Source organism: Sebastes fasciatus, chromosome 13, assembly GCF_043250625.1.
Source record: "Sebastes fasciatus isolate fSebFas1 chromosome 13, fSebFas1.pri, whole genome shotgun sequence".
NCBI classification, from domain to species: Eukaryota; Metazoa; Chordata; class Actinopteri; order Perciformes; family Sebastidae; genus Sebastes; species Sebastes fasciatus.
This window is the reverse complement of record NC_133807.1, coordinates 29,668,254-29,688,524: the sequence shown is the minus strand read 5'-3', so window position 1 is coordinate 29,688,524 and position 20,271 is coordinate 29,668,254. Positions and strand designations below refer to the sequence as shown.

The 20,271-nt window shown below is 39.0% G+C and overlaps 2 protein-coding genes across 2 annotated transcripts in view; both read right to left on the bottom strand.

Moving 5' to 3' along the window:
- Positions 1 to 20,271, bottom strand: part of LOC141781193 (sterile alpha motif domain-containing protein 9-like) — a 62,495-nt gene that overhangs the window by 27,060 nt on the left and 15,164 nt on the right. The gene's annotated exons all lie outside the window — the stretch shown is intronic.
- LOC141781196 (sterile alpha motif domain-containing protein 9-like) lies at positions 5,237 to 19,035 on the bottom strand. The gene is made up of 4 exons (XM_074656761.1): positions 18,893 to 19,035; positions 16,789 to 16,885; positions 13,686 to 13,750; positions 5,237 to 11,341 (listed from the first exon to the last, which is right to left on the bottom strand). Exons 3-4 carry the CDS (start codon positions 13,687 to 13,689, stop codon positions 6,750 to 6,752), a joined length of 4,596 nt encoding a protein of 1,531 aa, XP_074512862.1. The 5' UTR covers positions 13,690 to 13,750; positions 16,789 to 16,885; positions 18,893 to 19,035; the 3' UTR covers positions 5,237 to 6,749.

Genomic DNA, 20,271 nt, shown 5'->3' with positions numbered 1-20,271 from the left:
AAACACCGTAGTTATATTCTGGGTTATTAAATAATGAGCTCACAATCAGAATATCAATAACTACAGACGCTAATAATGAATAAATAATATAAAGTTATTGTTCCAGTAGAGATGTTTCCTGAGCCTCTAAGCAGTCCACAGTAGAAATACAGGCTGCAGCTTGCACTTGTCTTTATTAGTATTAGTACAGTTCAGACACAAACAGCTGTTAAAGTTGACTGACAGCTGATCCAGATGTGATCAGCTGCTGCTGTCATCAGAAACGGACGTCGCTTCACGTGAAGCTTCAGAGGAAACGACCGTCCCATGTCGCTTAAATCGTATTTCCTCGTTTCCTCTCTCCTCGCATGGTTTCCTTGCGTCTCTCCATGCTTCCCTGGTGGGAGGGACTAAGACGCAAGGATGAGACGCAAGTGAGGGAAACAGGGATGCAATTAAGAGCTTTGGCATGCACCCAATGTCCTGAGGGGCTGCTCTACTGCGCCTGCACAGCTCACCAAGTTTCATTTTTGAGGAAATTCCACACCCTTCTCAAAAAGACATCATACTAACAAAGATTGAGATATTACCCACTTCTAACAAGCCAAAGAGCGCGTGTATATATATATATTATATATATATATATATATATATAATATAATATATATAGTATATATAATAAAGTATATATAATATATTATATATATTATATATATAATATAGTATATATTTAATATAAATATAATATAGTATATATAATATATATATTATATATAATATAGTATATATATGTATTATATATAATATAGTATATATATATATTATATATAATATATGTATTATATATACTATTATATTACTATATATACTATTACTGTTATATATACTATATTATATATATAATATATATACTATATTATATATCATATATATCATATATAATATATATTTTATATTTTATATCATATATAATATATATTTTATATATAATAATATATATATATACATATACATATATATGTATATGTATATATATATTATAATATATACTATAAACTCTTTGGCTGAAACACCTCCAATGGATACCAGTGAGCCGAGCATTACCGAATGTAATATTTATAAACATATAAAAATTTGTGTATGTAAAACTAGCTGCACCACCATAAAGTTAATAATTCTCTATTTAAAAGCCCTGCATTCAAAATAAGCACCAAAAATGTACTTCTACACTTGTTACCATGTTACAGTTTAATAGAGAAGCTACTTATAAAAACTGTGGTTGAACAAAGGAACATCTATGGTTATTATGGGCTAATGTTGAAGAAAGCCATAATAATAAAAGCAGTTATGCAACAGGTTGGAACAATCACAGAGTTTTTGATGTGAAGTAAAGGAGGAAGACAAAAGAGGAACTTGTTTTGAAATAGCTACAAGCCAGTTCTGTTCTGGTTTAGGGCCGTATTTATTGGATACATTTATTTCTGCATTTAAATTTAGGATAATTAAAGTTGAACAGAAAGCCAGAGGACTCAGGCCTAATGAGTCTGACAGCTGAATTCACCATCTAGGCTGGAAGACAGAGAGTTAATACAGTCCAAACAAGAAGAAAAAAAGGGAGGGCTTACCTCTGACCAGACCAGTATCATTTATCAAAACGTTATGTAACTTGTTGAGCCACACCTGTAGGTTCTATCATTGGGCGTTAAAAGTTTCAGTGATACATAAGAATTGTTTTATAAACCTGCTCTAGATACCACATGAAGGGAGCTGTGGGGCACCCTTACCAGGTACATGTGGGGCATCCTTACCAGGTACCTGGACCACTTCTGCTGGTCTTTGAGTAAAAGTTGTGTTAACACATCCAAAACCTCTCTGTACTGAATGCACAGAGAGGAAACTGATCTTATCTTCTCATCTGATAGTGAACAAGCATATTTCCAATGTTCGAGCGTTCCTTTCTGGCTAAACTGCATTACAGTTCATTTGTATTCATCGGTTTACATCTTGATATTTGAGTCTGGTGGTTTAAGATGTATTAGTGTAGAGGAAAACAGTCACACACCAACGTTTTACCCTTAAAAAGACTGTCGTAGCAGCGTTGCTAAATTATTAAATCACTTTTGCATCGAGTTTGCAGCTATTTTCCTTGTATTTCCACTGAGGTTAGCACCTCTCCAACACTGGTTTGTGTTCCTCCTCTCTCTTATCCTGTAGGTTTTAGATATATTAACATGTGTGTCAGTGTGTGACTTGAAGAGCGTGCAGAGATTCACACAGATTACACTGTACTGTAGGCTAGTCTAACTAATTTTAACTGTGGCAATATTGAACCCAGACAATTCAGTGCATACCAAAAGCTTGGTACACCTGTAAAAAAAAAAATATGTTAAAGTAGCTTCTCTTAGGCACTGACTGTAGTTACATATTCCATATTTTCCAAATCTCCATCTTGAGCTTCAGCAACATCAATCAACAAGCAAAATCTCAGTATAAAAAAAATAGAATTTAATGTGCAAGTCATCAACTTCACTTTGACACCCTTGAAAAGTTATTATACGCGAGTTCTGCAGCCTGACCTCTAAAACTCATATCTGACTACTTAATCACATGAGAATAAAATTACCCACTGTATTCAGATGCCACCCTGAACACCCTTTGGAACAGTCCGCTCTTGCCAAGTCAGCACAATAGTCTTGATTGACAAAAGAGAAGCAGTCTAGCAGCATTAACTGGAATCAAGCACATTTAGCATAGTCAAATTTAAAGATCTGTACCCATACAGCACAGTGATGGTCATACTTGCCAACCTCAAGACATAAAAAACAACAGAGAGGATTACAAAACCAAAAATGTGTGTTTGGTTCCTGCATTCTTTTAAACAACGAAAACTGAAAAATATTTATAATTATAAAGTACGCTGCAACAGCAGTTTTATGTTAAATACTTTTAAAAGGTGCAGTGTGTAGGATTTGGTGACATCTAGTGGTGTGGTTGCAGATTGCAACCAACTGTGTACCCCTCCAATCACTCCTCCGAGCGCCGAGTGCAAAACCGTGGTAACGCCGTTTGACTCACTCAGAGGCCATCCATACCATAATAACACTACTGTAGGAGCAACGGAAGTCAGACGGCGGCTGGCGGTACGGCGGTTTTACACTCTGCAGCTCACGTTACCACAGTTTCACCAGCGTGTCGTAGAACTACGGTGGCCTTCAGGTGACGTAAAAAACGCATTCATTATTTCATTTTACACTCATGAAAACATACTTATTAATATCATATTCCATATCAGCTAATAGATCCCCAAAAAGCTACACACTGTTCCTTTAATTTTATTTTGAATTCTCAGGAATAAGAGTAATCTGCTCCTCTGGTGTGAACAGTTTTCCTACTCCATTTCTCTCTCCGTCTCTCACTCACCGAAGGTCCTTTCAGACACAACGCGACAACGACACCACTGCGCTCTGAAGTCCGTAATTTCCAATGGCGTGTTACACGCCACGACGGCTTTTTCGCTGCGTATAGCAACGCCCAACTTTGGGCAGTGCCTACTGACAATGTGCGCTGAACCTGCAGGTCAAACCGCGAGCAGCTCTTTCCCCCCCGAGAAAACAACATTTGGTGTAGCTGTATTGTCGTCCGGGTGGAAACAGTAGGGCTTTTACACGCTGTACAGCGCCAGAAACAGGTTGAGATAACTAAAAAGAAAAAAGAAAAAAAAGGTTTGAACATTTGTCACAAACCGGGAGAGGGAAATGAAAAACGTGAATCTTCCGGGAAAATCGTGAAGGTTGGCAAATATGTAATGATATTTAAAAAAGAAGGCACATTGGCCATATTAAATGATTCATCATCAATGATCCAAATTCTGAATCAAGTCTATACAAAAATATACAGTATCTGTGCAGTGAACAGGCTCACTCAGAAATACAACATTGCAGTATAAAACTACCCAACAACATCCAGACATGTTTCCCACAAGAGAGGCCAGATAGTTTTGGGTGGGACAAACACTTTTTTTGGACATGCTGTTATAAAATAAAAAAATTCTTTGCTCAGTCCAGCTACAAGATAACACCCTGTTGGTTATCCGACTTCCTCGAGGCAGAGACAGACTTGTGGACGGTTCTTTTTGGGAAACATTTTAACCCCGGTGAGCAGAAGGCACTTAAATAAGGGTGCAGCTGCGGCACCCAGCAGTGGATCCCAGGCACTGCAGGCCTGGTCCTCACCAGCTCACGGTGCAGCAGCTGAGTCCCGCTTGGTGTCCGCTCTTGAAGGCAACGCTCCCGTCTGACCTACAACAATAGGATACGATAAATACAAAATGAAAATGTAAACAAAAAACAGTTATTCATTTCCATTTTTTAAAAATCCACAGGGAGCCACTGGAGAGGAGCAAAAGAGACGCAGGTGGCTCCGGAGCCGCAGTTTGCTGACCCCTGCTGTAGACCGTCACCCCCGCCCCTCCCTGCTTGATGGTATGATCCTTGTCTGTCATCACCTGATTGGTCGTCATTAACACAACATTCAGTCACAGTAAGTGCATGGAACAAGTTTCAATTAAGGAAAGAAAATATATTGGCTACAAAAATAAATGCAAAGTTATTTAAATCAAGATGTTTGGTTTCCTAATAAACTAGTGACCACCATCATTTTAGACTTAAATATTTATCAAATATTAATATATATATATATATATATACAAAATAAATAAAATAATACATTTTCATATATTGCATAAATATATGCGTCATTAGCCAATAAAAAGAATTTGATAAGCCAAAAACACTAATGGGAACACCTGTAAATCTGATGAGGTACATACGCTGACATTTTTTGAGAGCACTGAAATATCTAAAAATTAGATTTGTTTTTTATACTAATCTGCATTGAAAATGTTATTAATCCTGTATTGAGTGACCTGACTACCTTGTCTCAGTCACAACTACTACTACTGGTCCAGAATGATTAAACTATTAACACCAGAAAGTTGTAATGTGTTTTTTTTTCTTCTGAAGTTTTCCATATGTGAACACACTTTATAGCCCAAATGATGAAAACAATATGCAAGTTCTTTGGACAGTGTTAAAATGCTTGATGTTAATTGTCAATGTGCATTCATTTTTCAAGTTTAGGTCTAACAATTATGTCTTATATAGTCTGCCAGTTGTTGCATGATAAAATCTTCTGAAAAGACTATCACTATCACTTGAACATGACATTTTATTCAAGGAATGACAACATAAAACTGAAATTGAAGAGAAAAAAAAGTTTATCGTATTCTGTGATATATTTTACATACAGAACACCAATGTTTACAGAGTCAAATATTTCATGTTACTATCAAAAACATCATCAAATACAATACAAGTACAACATTTTAAAAATGTATAGCAACAAAAGTACAGGTACTGACATCATTTGTAGCTTAATTTTAAGGCCAAGTGTGTTTTCATAATTTGTGTAAAGTGTATTCAATATCTATACAAGCACTTTATTACACATGTTTCTATTGCATATCAATATGTATACACATTATTCTCCAACTGTACATACTGTTGCTGTTTATCTCTTTATACATTTATTGTTAAAACACTGATACAAATCCCATGAAGATAGTTGCATTTAATTCCATTGCTTTCTACATTGTATCTTGGTAAATATAGAAGAGTGAGTATAAGCTATCATGATCTACTATAAAGCCCAGATGTTTAAGAACAGTTGACACCAAAATTCATCTTCTGTGACATGTTTTTTTTCTTCCTAACAGCAGTCTATTTCAGTTTCCAAAAGATAACACCAAATGTGAGCCCGTTAGCAAAATACAGGCACTAACGCTCACTTGAGATACATTTGAAATGCATTTTCATGCCAGGTGTGAACTGCAATACATATGAACTGGATCAACAAACAATCAGAAAATAACAGGATACTAGATACAGGTTGAAACAGGCCCTTTGAGTTCCTATTTAAGAAGCATTGAGCTTTAGAGTAGCAATTTCAGTTTACATTGTTTTTACTCTGGGAATCCAGAGTCAATCATATCATAGTCCATGTTCATACTGTATATACACAAAAACTGGTGAGTCATTTTTATAACACTTTTTCAGTACACTTACATGTGCATCTATATACAAGTACAAGAGGGGGAAACGTCAAACAATCTTACATCTTACAAAACAATAACACCAAATGTGAGCCAGTTAGCAAAATCCAGGCACTAACGCTCACTTGAGATACATTTGAAAGGCATTTTCATGCCAGGTGTGAACTGCAATACATCTGAACTGGATCGACAAACAATCAGCAAATAACAGGATACTAGATACAAGTTGAAACAGGGACTCTGAGTTCCTGTTTGAGAAGCATTGAGCTATAGTGTAGCACATTCAGTTTACATTGTTTTTACTCTGGGAATCCAGAGTCAATCATGTCATAGTCCATGTTCATATGTACACAAAAACTGGTGAGTCATTTTTATGACACTTTTTCAGTACACTTACATGTGCTTCTATATACAAGTACAAGAGGGGAAACATCAAACAATCTTATATCTTACAAAACAAAACCATGTGCTTCAACATTTTTGTTTCGTCTTTCACAAAGATTACCTACTTGACAAACTGTCGTAAGAAGTTTTGTGTGTTTTGAATTGATCTTTTCTCTTTTTATTTTGTTCTTGCTCTTAGGTAATGAGGTGGATACTAGGCCCATGCTTCAGCAAGATGACATACAGCCATGTATCAGGATCATTGTTCAAAGACAAACTATTTTTTCACAATGATGTTGCAGGCAACAAGGCCTCTGAATGTGAACCCCAGGTAGAATGTGATGTTTTCATTACTATGAGGCACTGAAGGTACATGAATAGGCAGGATTTTGAACTTCTTTTTCCGAGGGCCTTCAAGGTACACAACTCCATCTTCAGTCCAACCAGACACACATTTCAGCATCGTGGCAATCTCAGGCTTTTTCCATGCATCACCCCCGAACCACTTCATGCGTTTCTCGGAGACAGAGAACACCTTTGTGACTGTTTCAACCTTTCTCTTGTGGACAAATTTATCCAATCCGTTTCCATTGCCCAGAAAAAAATGGGTGTGAATCCTTCTTTTCCGCTGAGGAATGTCCTTCATCTTGGTCCAGTAGTCTTTTTCTAGGTGTTCAACAGCTGCTTGCACAATTTCATATTTGGTTTCTTTATCTTGATCTGTGTCATGATCCTCTGGCCAGAGCAGCAAGGTAAGCAAGAACAGGGCACATGGCAAACATTTCCTTTTATCTTTTGGAAAATGACGACTAAGTGTCTGCAGATCTTTCAGAGGAGCTACCTTTTGATTCTGTGGTGACAGGCAGTTCAGAGTTAGGTGGGTCATTATGTAATTGACAATGTCGTTTTGTCCCAATTTGGCCTTTTTTGGATTTCTGGGGTAGAGAGCAAGGATGCTCTCGAGAAGACGTACTCCATCCGTCCGGTCAGTTAGCTTGTAGAGGATGGATGTTACGTTACCCCCGCCAAGACGGTAGATGATCATACGGTTTTGGGAAAGAGTTAGATTGGCTGGCATTGATTTCCCGTAAAGTGTATTATCACTGAAGTACTTCCCAAACTCTGTAGATCTTTTTGCCAACCATGTCAGTGGCTTCTCTTCAGGACTTTCATGGGTCTCTTCTTCATCTGCACCGATGTCTGTCTGGAAGTAACTGAGGTCTTCTGAAATCCCTTCCAAGGCATCTTGCAATGTCTTGTTGAGTTTTTTCAAACGGCCATGAAATGGTTCCCAGGCATCTTCAACTTCCTCTGGAATGTAATCTGTTAACAGGTACTTCATACACTCTGAACGACCATTGGCTCCGTTTGCAAACACTTGCGATGAAAAGATCAGTTTGAGCAGGCTGAGGCCAACCTCAACTTCAGAAGAAAACCCTGAACTGTTAAGGTTTTCCATATCTGCATCAGCTGCTTTCTCACATTCTTGAAAACACTCCTGGGCTTTCAGTGCAGTCTCCACAGCATCTGCTATATTTTGAGCTGTCTTTGGGACATTGCCAATAGCTTTGCATTTAGCTTGGAACCATTTCTTGTACACCTGCCCTTTTGTGTTGAGTATGTATGAGTTGTTGGGCTGTTGTTTGGCTGCTGTCTCTGCCCAGCATTTTGCCTCATCAAACTTCTCATAAGTATAATGAAGACGAGCAAGTTGTTGTGCAAAGAATGGATCTTCATGGAAACACTGGAATGCTTTCTTGAGTAACACAATGGCTTCTTCTGGGCTTTTCTCCTTTGTACGCACATGCTCAATCAGAGGAGCGAAAGAACTATCATATTCGTCACCTTTGCTTATTCTGGATCGTCTCATAAAAAGTGCTCTCAAAAATGACTGATATTCCTCCTTTCCAAATCTCTGCTCAAAAAGCATCTTGTCACAGAGCAAATCCATTGCCAAACTGCTCTGGGTCTGTTGGTTCCCCAAAAGTTGTTGGAGAATTTCTTTTGCAACGAGTGGGTGGATGATTCTGATTGCATTGATGTGTGTCTTGTCATCTCTGAGGTGCAAGAAGACTAGTTTAGCCTGATCACTGAGTGAACCCTCAAAGTCATGTTGGCGAAACCTTTCCCACTTAACGTTTAAACCAAGCAAAGCTTCACAATGGGACTGAGAGATGAAAGAGTTTTGAACATAAGTGTTCAGCAGTGCTACATAGAGAATGAGGCGAGTGACAACAGATTGACGGTCAATGTCTTGGAGCAAATGTTCCACAAACTGTTGAATGTAATACACACTGAATCCTTCACTCATCAAAACAAATGTCAGGATGAATTTAGGCGCATATTGTTTCTCAAGCACCTGTCGTTTTCCAGCAAACTTTCTCTTCTCTTGAGCAGACAGTTCGTGAGTGACTGACACATTCTGCAATGGAGACTCCTTGCATTTCTTCTCTGGATCATGGGATCGTCTGCAGCTCAACAAAATGAAACATGGAGTTCCATACTGGATTCTTTTGACGTTAATGGCAACCTCTAGTTCATTCCTGAGATCATCAAGGTATTCTTTGTCTGATTCTTCAATGAGGAGCAGCACAGGAAGACACTTTTGTGAATCTTTTTCTTCATATTCTCTTAGTTCAACTGCATGTTGCGCAACAAGAGCAGCTGAGTATGAAGGCTTCACAACTGCACACCTCAGATCTTTCCTTTTGTTCCACAGCACCTGTCTCGCGACAGTGCTCCCACCACTTCCTGGATGATGGTAGATATTTATGCTGTTCACCGGAGATTGATCTGCATTCCACTTCAAAGCATCATGGAGAAGGTTGGAAACCTCATGATAAGCATCTCTTTCAATTACCTCTCCAACATAGTTGTGCTCAGCAAGCCAGAAATTCAACCACTTCACTCTCCCACCATGGTAGAACTGCTGTTCAATGTTTGCTTTTTCCTCACCGATAAAGTCTTCGCTTGTTTCATCACAATGGTCGACCGTCAGAATTTCCAGAGAATACATCTGTTCCTCTTCATGTGTTTCAAGAAGGCAAGTCCCTTTCACAAAGACTGGCAAGTGTTTGCTGGCACATGCTTTAGCAGGCTGTATTTGCTGCAGAGTTGCGTTAATGTGACTCATTTTCATCCCAACAACACTGGAATTGTTCACAGTTTCCCTCTGTCCACATGAGACCTCTGCAAAGCTTTGCCACTTCTGGAAGTTTTCTTGTGATTCACAAATGCAGATGATGTCTTCATGGCCTTCCATGTCTGTGAAAAACTCATAAAATGTGAGCAAGAGAGGCTTCTCAACTGGTGATGTGAGAAGAAAAATGACCTGGAACGTCCCCTTCGGCAAGATTTGTTTACAGATCAAAGACACAGATTCCCGCAGTAAAGTCACTTTTGTCTCGATCCAAGTCGTTTCATCACATGGATTTTCACTTCCTTTGTAGTCAGTGCGGCCATTACAAAAGATCCAGCTAGTTTGATCAAACAGATGCAAGCGGCTTGTGAATTCTTTGATACTCTTGTCACCAGATATCCTGTAGCTCTGCAGAGAATGCATGTTTGCAGCGTGATGCTGAAGGTATTTACTGCAAAGACCTGAAATCTTTGAGTTTGGATCAAAGTCAAACACAGAGAATATGTTCATGTTAAGCAACCAGTCAATGTTGCAGAGGTCATCAGGGTTGAATTTGTTTGTGACGAGTATGAACCATTTCTCCGTTTCAATGAATTTCTTCCCACTTGTCATTAGCATTTTGAGCTTTCTTCCGAGGTCTTGGCAGAAGTCTGGAGCACTGAGGAACTGGCTTTTCTCTGCTTCTTCTCTTTGAGCATCCCGATCTTTGACCCGGTCATGAAAGTCACTGAAGTCTTTGTCGTTCACTGGCTCCGTTTTTGAACCCACCCTCCGCAGAATCGCTTCTTTCTCAAATTCTACTTTGTTGGCTGACTCTTTGAAGTTTGGCAGACGAACTGCATACACCTTGCCCTTAACGATACCTATTGAAGGCACAATGTCAACCTCTACCACATACCTCTTTTCTGTATTTTCTCGATCTATAACCTCAATGAACCTTGGTGGCCGCACACACTGGCGGACATGCTCCGTGTTAGAGGAGAAACTCCTTTCAATGTAGTCCAAAGCATCTACATAAATGTCTTTCTCTTTTACAGGGATTCCAATTATCTCACCATGTACGTATCCAACATCCTCCTTGCTGTCCATCACACCAAAGTGTATTGTACCATTTGTTCTGATATTCATACAGCCAGTCGCAAATTTAAGGACCTCTTTGGCAAACTTAGCTTGGAGTCTTGTACGATCCAATGCAGCAGCTACAGAAAGAGACTTAAATTCATGGCATGGAGATGTCAGATTAAAAGCACCTGATTCAGGCTGCAGGACACTGTGCTTTACATATATGAAATCAATCCCCTCTTGATCGAATGGTCGTGGTCTACAGTCTTCCTTTGAAGTCAACACACATTGTGCTTGAGCAGTTTGTTTCTCTTTCGAGACATCTTGATCTCTCTCAGGAATCTGTGCTGAAGGACCTTCACTTGTTATGGGAAGACATTGAACTGATTTCTGCTCCAGTGTTTTGCCACTGGTGGTCTTTTTCTTCCCTTGAGACTTTTGTTTGGAGTTGATGAGCTCATCTCTCTTTTGAATAATCAAATGAGCAGGCCCTGATTTCATGCAAATCTTTAACTTCAAAAAGTCCTCATTCAGTACAAGAAGGGTTTGTCCATCTACTTCTTCTTCATAGAGCTTTTCTATGTACTGCTCCTTCACTCCAATGGATTTTAGCCAGGTGCTTACTTGAGATTCAGTCCAACTCTTTGGTGACTGCTCAAGTTCGTCAGCTGTATAGTGAGAAAAGACAAAAATTACAGAATCAGAGAAGTGATCGTGTTCTCTACCGCACTTCAGGCATATTTGTGGTTTGCATATTTAGAGATGTTTGGTAGTAGCACATACTTTAAATATGAGAATTCAAATTTTCCATTTTGTCAAATCCAACGAAAAGTCCAAAACCGTATCCGTATCTCAGAACTTTACAACTTCCCTTAACTGTCTGTGATACTTGGCCCCAAGCCCATTCATTCCTATTGAATTTTTAAAGCAGTAATTATATTTTTTGGCCTGTTGGGGGCAGCAGAACAAACTGTAAACATACCATTGACATATTATCACCTTAGCTTTTTGACTTAGCCATAGAACATCTGGCGATTGCACATAGGTGGCTACCAGGGCATATCAGGTATTTGCAGGGGGGCATTGAGAATAGTATTGCTCTACGCCGATGACCTGTTACTATATGTTTTGGATACATCCGTTTCCCCTCACGCCATGCTCTCACTTCTACTACATCGAAGTTTTGCTCTATTGAATTTCCGTCCAGCCACAACTTTTCATAAATAAGTACTGAGGTGGCAGCTGGGATGGCTGTATTAGAAAAAATGTTCTAGGCCTCTCCATCTCAAAGTCCTGGGCTGAATTTCAGTTGCAGTCCCCCCCTCCCAGCAAACATTTCCTCGACCTGCGTCAAGGCCAACGAGTCCAATAGACGTCGTGTCACAACGTGACTTTATTTCGACCATTTGCCGACATGAAAACATAATCTTATAGGAATGGTGATTTTGAGGGAAATTTGTCTGACAATGGTGCTACATTGTCAAATGGTGCACCATTTTCAATGGTGCTACATTGTCAAACAACATATAACATTGTAACATTATATGTTGTAACAGTGTGAACAGTAGTTTTTACACATGAATTGTGTTATTGAAAAGTATTATTCTAAACGCAATATGATATCATGTACAGTATATGGCCAATAGAGGGGCTAAACAGTATGTTTTGTTCCAGCATTCCCCCGAGTTCGAAGTAGGATTATTTTTCCTTGCGCACCAACACTAATACCTTTGGCCTCCGACACATGTGCAACAGGTGATGCAGTTCTACATCGAGTTTGACACGTCTATGGTTCGACAGGGAGGGGATGCGAGTTGCAGGTGAGTTCCGAAAAGACACTAAAATTTAAAATGCAAATGTATTTGTAAAGATGCTTCTACCATTCTCATACTAAGTGTTGAGTTTGAGGCTACATGGCGTATTCTCATAGATAGCGTGTTTACATATGAACTGAGCCCGGGGAAGCTAGCACGCTAGCTGTGTGTTTTTGAAAATGAAACATATGCATAGTCGGGTGGCAAAGCAGTTTTCCTGCGCATTAGTCCTGTGAAATTTTGGTTATTTTTAAGACCCATTTTCTCTATTTTTTTACTCTGTATTCATAGCGAGAGGGGTGGTAGCTTCTGATGTTGCTACCTTGGACTTGAGCCGCCAGTTAGCTGCATTCACGTGCTCCTCGGATGGTCCCATTTCCCGAGCTGGGAACTTTGGTGTATTTACGTTGTAATGTGAAAACAAGAGCATTTAAACAACACGTTGATAGCTGTTTATATTGTTTATGTTCGTGATTTATATAGTGTTTTCACGCACAAGATTATAATTGGCAGGATGTCTTTGTTTTGAGTGTTGACAGATAAAAAGTGCTCCAGCATCAGAAGAGGCGCTCTATAAAGATGAATATTATTTTTTTGTTGTGCTTTTTTTCCAGCTGCTGTGAACAGACGGGATTCAAAGGCCACAGAGAGCATAATCGAAGCAGCCATGGGTGTCCACCTTAAGCATGCACCTGCGAGGACTGTGATTTGGGTCTAATTAAATATGATTTTCATATATTTTTGTTGTTCTAGTTTAAAGATGTTGTACTTTGGGTAACATTAAAACAGGATAATGCACTTTACACCCTGAATGCTTTATTTTGTTTAAGACTAGGTTAGGCCATGTATTGATTCGTTTGAGTATTCATAACTAAACAAAATATTATTGATACATGCATCTAGCCCAATATTCTTATCTTTTTGATATTAACCAAATCCTTAAATTTGGTGTTTAGCATTTGAGCTAATATGCTCCATATATCCGCGTTTCTCCATAATGTATATAAAATCTCACAATAACAAATTATAATTTATAATACAGTGTTGCTAGAGCCAAACTTGAGGTGCACAAGGGAATATTTTAGGTAATATATTAACACTTTAAAAGCAGAGAAGACAAAGATACATGTCACTGCAAACAGCTCAAACTACTACACCCCTTTGAAGTGCTGAAAAAAGGACTTGTCACTCCACTCACCCATGATGATTTTCTTTCTCCTTCCTCTAAATGATCTTTGGTGTTAACTTATTATCACCTTCCATCTGCAAGAGAAAATGTTATACAGTTACATTCAGTCCATTATAATCTTGCATACAGATGAACATGTGCTAAATGAAACTGGCTCACAGGCAAATTTATCTTGTCAAACTTCATGTTGAAACTGGAATCAGAGATAAAATTGAGCTTTAGTTCACTGTATAGCTCCTGGTACACTCATTTAAGAGAGACAGACATGCGAAACTCCATGCAAAATACTGTTCAATTATTGTCTTCTTTATTTGCAAATTTTACACTCCTCATCGGAATTACTGAAGATTATAACTCCACTGTTAGTGGATTAATGAGGCCAAAATATTTGATAAATATTTAAAAATGATGTTAAAATAGATCAACTGATATTCTTTTCTTACATGAACACATAACGTTAACATTTCAGTTGGAAAACAGTCCATTCTGGTGGTCAAACTATGTAATGGTGACAGTTTCTAAATTACCTCAAACATATACAGCAATATACGTACAGCAATTTCCTTATTTATTGGTCTACATTGATGCTGATGATGATATAGGCTGTTAAATATCAGTCGATTTATCAGCATGGCCGAAGATCTTTTCAAAAAGTGTGTGTGTATATTCCCTGATATGCTGTAATTGTCCTCTAGAATGATGTAATTAATGTAATTGTAATTTGAATGTATTAATTATTGTTTTAATGTTAATGTAATTGTCTATAGAAATAAACTGCTATAGCAATTTAAAGTTTCCCTAAAGACCAATGAAAACTAGGGATGCTAATTTTGAAAAATGTTCTTAACCGATAACTGACCCTCGTTAACCGATTATTAACCGTTAACCGACAAGATTTGTACCTCGCAGGCAGCGGTGCGCCAGTGTATGAGCACAACAGACAACTGAGTCCTCAGTTCACCGTCAGGAGAGTTACTGTAGCAGCCATGATGCTGCGTGTAGTGTCGCGGACATGCAATCCGACAAACAGTGTGTGTGTTTGTGTTACGTTAGCAGCTCTAGCATGGTGGCTTCGTGCTCGCCGCTGCCACAAACATACGCTCCGTCAGCGCAGCGTAACTTTAGCGAGTGTCCGACAGACTGTGTGTGTGCGGTGGCGGTGAATGTGGGGTTGTTGGTTGCGTTATAGCTGTGAACGTAGCTGTAGCAGTGTGTGTACAGTTTATTTGTAGGTGAATAAATGCTACAATTCCTCTGCTCCGCTCAAGCGAGCTTAAGAGACCGGAGCCAACTTCCTGTATCCTGCAAATCCGGCTCAGACTCTCTTAAAGGGACTCTATGTAAGAATCTGAAATTGCTTGTAAACCGCGACACCTGTGGACATGAACGAGCATCGCTCAAAACAGTGAGGCGACAGACGTCAGCTAAAACCACAATATCACTCTATATTTCAGCTGCTTGGCAGTAATGTTAGCTGACCAGACGAAGGTCTCTTCATGAATCAATGCTGATCCTAGTGTTGGCTTTTCCTGCTTCAGCCTCCCGACCGCGGTCGGAGGGAACAGGGGAGAAACCGGAGTTTTGGTCAGAGACGATAACGTTTCTCGCTGCGGAGCCCCGTCACTTCACAAGACACGGAAAACCTCTGTTGGTCTGGAGGAGCTGCAGCAGTTATTTCTGCACAAACATCCACTGTACATTCACTAGATATTCTCAGAGCTAAACTAACTCTTCTGCAGTGTGTAGTGTGCACGCATGCATGTAAGAGTGGAGCGAAAGAGTGAGAACGAGTGTGGTGTGTGAGTGAAGGCAAGCAGGCAGAGGAGCAGAGACTCCGGCCCTGGAGACCAAAGCTACGGTCTCCGACCGCGTCCTCCGACCGCGGCCAACACTGTTTAACAGACGGGCTTCAATAGATAGAACTTTGAGGTTTTGGTGCTTCCGTATAGTTTGTGTTGGAGTCTGAGTCTGAACAGCGTAGCCACACGCGAGCGTGCATGGGACACCGACCCGGATTGATTTATACGTGTAAGAAGTTACAAACAGTCCCTTCAACGCTATCGGTTAAAAGAAATGTTAATAATTAACTTAAAAGCTGAGCGGCTTAGAAGAGCAGTTCGTCACTTTAAGGAGAAAAGCTGGTCCACCTTAACAGCCCACCTTAAGAGGCGGAGCCGGAGTTGAAGGATACAGGAAGTCGGCGCCGGTCTCTCCATGGATGTATTAAAAGAACAGCTCCAGCTCGCTTGAGCGGAGCGGAGGAGTTGTAGTTTCGTAGCATTTATTCACCGAAAAATAAACTGTACACTCACTGCTACACCTACGTTCACAGCTATAACGCCACCAACAACCTCACACTCACCACCAACACACACACACAGTCTGTTGGAAACTCGCTAAAGTTACGCAGACTACGTGTGCGGCGGCGAGCACGAAGCCTCCGGCAATGCTAGAGCTGCTAACGTAGCACAAATACACACACTGTTTATTGGACACTCGCGAAAGTTATGGCGAGCAGACACACAGCTGACAACCTGCTAAACTAAACTAAATGTGTGGTGGAGATTTTTACTGGGAAAGTGGCTGCATGTCCGCGACACTACACGCAGCATCGTAGTTGCTAAGTTAACGCTCCCGGACGGGTGAACTGGAGACTCACGAATATCTGTTGTGCTCCTGCAGCTGGCACGAGGCACTAATCTTGTCGGTTAACGGTTAATAATCGGTTAACGAGGGTCGGTTATCGGTTTAGAACATTTTTCAAAATGAGCATCCCTATCATGAGTACATTTTAAGTAAAAATTCTTGCATGTTACAAAAACCTATCGGATTGTCTAGATTGTGATCCCTATCTCCTCACTTCAAACCAATCAGACCACATTCAACATTCTTTTGTTCCTGCTTTTTTTCAGGGTCTGTGCCCAGCCCTTCCAGCCACAGAAAATGATGAGCCACGTAGGGGAGAGATCATTTCTTTTAGTGCGTCACCATCACACTATGGGCATTGATGTTATATAACAGGCCTAACTTACATCCATAACTCTGAGTAAGGTTAAAAACATTAACACCAGCTAATAAATAAATATATAAAAAGGCGGGCCATTGTTTTTACCTTGGATAAACACTGGGAAAATGTTGTGTCACTCCATCATGATTTTCTTTCTCCTTTCCTCGTCACATTATCAACTTTGGTGTTTATCACCCTCCATCTGCAAAAGAAAATGTCATACTGTTACTTTCAACCCATGTGTGGAAGACATCTCTCTGTTGAAGAAACTTCACTCCGGTTTAACCCTTTCATGCATGAATTATGATGACCTCAGTCAGGATTTTTTTACTAAGTGTTTTTATTCATCTTTAGGCATGAAAATAAAATATTGACTAATTTTTTTTTAAAACGCACATTTTTCAAGGAGTTTTTCACATGTCCACTTTGTTGGACAGCATGCGTTCAGGTTTTCAACTGAAAAAACGTTTTTTTCCAAACCAATGAATAAAATGATAAATTGTATGAAAACTAGAAAATCATATTCATTTTTAATTCTGCTAAACTAATGTTTTTAACATATTTTAACATATTCTAACACTGTTCAATGCAATGCAAAAAGGTAGAACCTCGCTCCTGATTCCTCCCCCTCTCCCTTCTCTTTTTCTGCTCTTTGCTCCTGTCTCCTCCCTCATTCAGCGTCTCACTCTTGACTCTTCAGCCCTTCCCCATCTCCCCCTGCTGAACCATGTCCATGGCTCTCAAAATACTCTCTTTCAGCGTAATTCAGCAGTATAGTCTCTTCAGTTTTACTGACTTTTGCATCATTTCACCAGGTCTATCTATGAAAATTGGCAAAGCACCCAGGGCACAAAGCCACAAGACACTGCATGCAGATGTACTTGGTCTTTTGTGTGCATGCAGCATCATGGCAGGGCATTTGCTATCAAATGAAGACGATGCCCTACCTCTGATGACTAGAACATTCTTGATCTTGGATACCTGAGGTTTGACATGGACATATTAATTCCTAGAAATGTCTTCATTTCATCTTTTGTCGAGGCCAGATTTTCTTTTCCTTTTTGGAGTGCATACAGGTTTGTATTGTGCACTATTTCATTTATCAGCTCTTCAGGAAATAGATGCATAAAGAAATCTATTGGCTCTGTTCCCTCAACATTCACTTTCCACTTTCCTAAAAAAGTAGGCAAGTCTCCCTCAAACTGGTTGTCTTGAGCTCTGTCAGGTGGCACATCCTCAGCATCACTGTCACTACTGCTTCTATTTGCTGATCTTTCTTTTTCTGGCAACCATTCATCCTCACTTCACTCAGATGGTATTTTCTCCATTCTATCACGCACAGCACCTGAGCTCTACAAAATATAACCATGCAAACTGTTACTCATATAATGGGATTAATCTGCACAAAGTATTGTTTTTGTTAAAAAAAACAACTGCAAGTTACATTCTAAAAACATTAATAAATTGATTTTCAGCCAAAAAAGTTACTGCAAAGGGAAGAATTTTCAAGAACAACAAAGTTGCAGTAATAGTATGAATTGTAGTTGAAATCTAACCAGCGATGCATGATGTCCAATTTAGTAGACAGGTGATTAATCGTAATTTCCTCCCAACATAAAATCAATACTTCGAAATGTTAACAATTATATTACTCCTAAGTTGTTACTTGATGTTATACATTTTTTTTACTCCTGCTATAGAAGCATTGGGAAGATATTCCTGAGCTGCTCAGCATTTCTGAGGATTTTTTTGTGTGCAATTACAATGGCAGGCCAATGGGTGGCAGTGTATGGGATGATGCTATAACGTCCACTGAGGTGGCTGATGTGCGACTACACCATCAAAACCCATAGGAATACAAGAAAATGGCTTTTGAATAGCTGTCCACTGTAGTGATCACTATGCTTGAAAGGGTTGAAAAAGAAATATGTTCAGAGACAACACAGAATCCTATTACTGGTTTACACAAGAATCACTTCCTCTGTCCTGCTTCCTGAGAGCAGAGACTTCTAAACAATCTGTTGTCTGTAACACTGAACCTCCATAACGCACAACTAAGTAGCCTATGGGTATATTGTTGGTACAGAAAACCCCTAACCACATATAGACAGAGATCATTTCTTTTTTTGAACGTCAGCAGGCAAAAAACATTTACAGAAGTAAATAAATAAAAGTGATAAATAAATAAAAGGGAGACCACTGTTCTTACCTTGGATAAATACAGACAGAAATCAGCTTTTCTTCTTCTCCTGTTGTGGATTTTCCCCCGACGTTGTTCTCAGAGTAACATCCAACACAGAACTGATGTGACTTCACTAGATCTCTGTTTATATACTGCTCCTACTGCGCCTGCGCAGCTCACCAAGTTTCGTTTTTGAGGAAATTCCCCACCCTGGTGTGTACACTGATACTATCTACCCTGCTAAAGATAATATCTAACATATAAGTTCTTAGCAACTGTTAACAATAGATGCACTTTTTGTTATTGTGAAGGAGAAACTATTGAACGTGTGTTTGTAGATTGTTTTCATGCTAATTAATTTACCGAAGAACTTCTCAAAAAGACAGCATACAAACAAAGATTGAGATAGTACATACTATTTGTTTTTGTTTTTATTCATCTTTTCCTTTCCTTAAATTTTATTTGCTGTATAATTTATTTTACTTTTATATTATTTTTATACTGTAAAACATATTTGCACAATTGTAATGAAAAATCTGAACATGTGTGAACATGTGTGAATCTAATGTATTGAACTTTTGAAATAAAAGAAGAAAAAAAAACTCCTGCATGCAGGACTCACAGAGATGAGCCAAAGAGTGTATAATATACTGTATATATATATATACATATATATGTATATATATATACATATATATGTATATATATGTATATAGATTTATATATAGATTTATATATATATTTATATATATATATTTATATATCATATACATACATATATATACACATATATACACACACACACACACATATATATATATAAATACATATATTCATTTATATACACATATATATATACATATATATACATACATATATACACACATATATATACATATATATGTATATATACGTATATTTATACATATATACACACACACACATATATACATACACATATTCATATATATACATACACACACACATATACACTCACCGGCCACTTTATTAGGTACACCTTGCTAGTACCGGGTGGTCTTCTGCTGCTGTAGCCCATCTGCTTCAAGGTTGGACGTGTTGTGCGTTCAGAGATGGTATTCTGCATACCTTGGTTGTAACGAGTGGTTATTTGAGTTACTGTTGCCTTTCTATCATCTCCAACCACTCTGCCCATTCTCCTCTGACCTCTGACATCAACAAGGCATTTCCGTCCACACAACTGCCGCTCACTGGATATGTTCTCTTGTTGGGACCATTCTCTGTAAACCCTAGAGATGGTTGTGCGCGAAAATCCCAGTAGATCAGCAGTTTTTGAAATACTCAGACCAGCCCGTCTGGCACCAACAACCATGCCACGTTCAAAGTCACTTAAATCCCCTTTCTTCCCCATTCTGATGCTCGGTTTG